The 1,868-nt window shown below is 38.8% G+C and overlaps 1 protein-coding gene across 1 annotated transcript; it reads right to left on the bottom strand.

Annotated features, from left to right (window-relative positions):
• Positions 1–6: 6 nt before the first annotated feature.
• Positions 7–1,616, bottom strand: LOC111646903 (uncharacterized). The gene is made up of 5 exons (XM_023396522.2): positions 1,442–1,616; positions 1,242–1,309; positions 1,030–1,083; positions 445–525; positions 7–323 (listed from the first exon to the last, which is right to left on the bottom strand). Exons 1-5 carry the CDS (start codon positions 1,612–1,614, stop codon positions 220–222), a joined length of 480 nt encoding a protein of 159 aa, XP_023252290.2. The 5' UTR covers positions 1,615–1,616; the 3' UTR covers positions 7–219.
• Positions 1,617–1,868: the final 252 nt, after the last annotated feature.

Here is a 1,868-nt window from a genome sequence, read left to right as displayed (position 1 = left end):
GTATGTTTCTCACTTCGTCTTAACGGATGTACCCGCTGTTTGGCTCTGATTGTTGGAACAGGAAGTTCTTTTTGATGAAAGCAGGAAGTGAACACCTGGCGACTGGGCCTTCTGTTTTAATGGGACATTCTTTCGCTAACAATACAGATGTTTACAGTATGAGCTGATCCTGTTTCCTGGCGCTTTTTTTTCAAATGTCAGCCAGTGGCCTGATTTCTCTCACCCTGTAAGTGGGATTTGAATGAAGAGCAGGATGTTAGTCATACCTTGCTTGGAGTTCCTCACTTCGCTGTACACAGTGTTTGTGCCCGTCTCCACTGGAGCTAACATGGAACAAACAAGCAATTGTTTTAGGCAGTGGTTTTCATGTCAAATTGATTCAATTTAACGACTGTTTTATGACTATACACTTGAAAAAATATCAAAACTCAGAGGCAGTTTCACCTCCGTTCGGATCTGCCTGTCTGGTCTTCACCTCTTTGTACTGAGGTTCTGTAGCAGTCACACTGTTCTGGTCATCGGACTCTATAGCAACAAAACAGTGACCAGCATTAATAAATTTAAACTTCATTGCATTTCATATTATTTAATATACAGCAAACAATATAGCAGTCAAATGAAGTAATATGTAAAAAATATAGATATAGATAAGATGAAGGCTGGTGCTATTCTATATTGTTCTTATTGTTATTAAATGTAGTTAATTCTGAGTTCCACATACACCACCCTGCTGCTGTAAATATCCACCAGTCCACCCAATCTGTATTAATCCGCAGCTGAAAATAGTCCCTCACTAATACATTATCTACTTTAGTTGAGTAAAAACTACAGTGCTCAGCTGTTGAGGAAATGAGATGGGCTGAGGATCACAGACAGGGTAGGGACGTCAGAAAGTATTGAGAGAGACAGACTGACAGACTGACACATTGTTGGTTTTGACGGTAAGAAAAATACACATTAATACCAGTCTTACCCTTTCATTAAAATGTGCATAAAATTAAAAACTATGTGTCTACTCAGTCTACTCACCGGAGCCTGACACATGTTCACTCCAAACACTTTTTCCGATCATGCCTGGTGTGACTACACAGAGAGGACAAAAACAGCACTAGCTGTTGAATCAGTATAAACGTACATCACTGCTTCAGAATGAAGAGTAAACAAAGAGAACATGTTTGAAACTAGTTTGCCCTTAAGCCCAATTTGCAGCCATGTATTTGTATCAGTATAAGAGGCTTTACCGTTTGCAGCCTCATTGACCTCTGCCTGGGTGAGGCTCAGCCGCTCCACTTTGGTGCTGGCTGACTTCCTAAGACGAGGTGGACACAATTAGCTTTTTAAAACAGGAAGCTCCTATGGGCGTCACCATACTTCTTCTAACTCTTATTACTTCACCTTTAAAATATTGATTTTTGATAAGAATAAGAGCAATGTTACTCACACTGACAGCTTCTTTGCTGTTTTCCTTTTAAATGGAAGGAAACGTGTTTTAATGGCGATAACAAGGACCAAGGCCAGTATGAGCAGGATGCAGAGGACTGCAATAAGACCTTTTTTCCAGCCGGCCATCTTCACTGTAGAATACATATGAATCAAAATGATAAAACTCAGCATTCAAAATTTAATCACAAAACCTCAAAACTTCTCTGTTTTATGTAGTTTACCTCTCACAAGTATGAACATCTCATTTCATAATCATGTCAGAATTCAGATAAGGTTATTTCAGTCTATAAATCTAAGTCTATAAATTGCCTCAGGGACTATACTTCCAACTTGCTATGGCTCAATTACTAATATTCTAGTTGTATTCTAATGAATACTGAGTCAAAAAACAATAAGTGTGTCCTGATGGTGTAAAACAAAGTGAA

The sequence above is a fragment of the Seriola lalandi genome, unplaced genomic scaffold, assembly GCF_002814215.2.
Source record: "Seriola lalandi dorsalis isolate HSWRI2012SDOR001 ecotype SW California unplaced genomic scaffold, Sedor1 jcf7180001963405, whole genome shotgun sequence".
NCBI lineage: Eukaryota > Metazoa > Chordata > Actinopteri > Carangiformes > Carangidae > Seriola > Seriola lalandi.
Note: the sequence above shows the minus strand (reverse complement) of the source record. Positions and strands in the feature narration are given on the sequence as shown.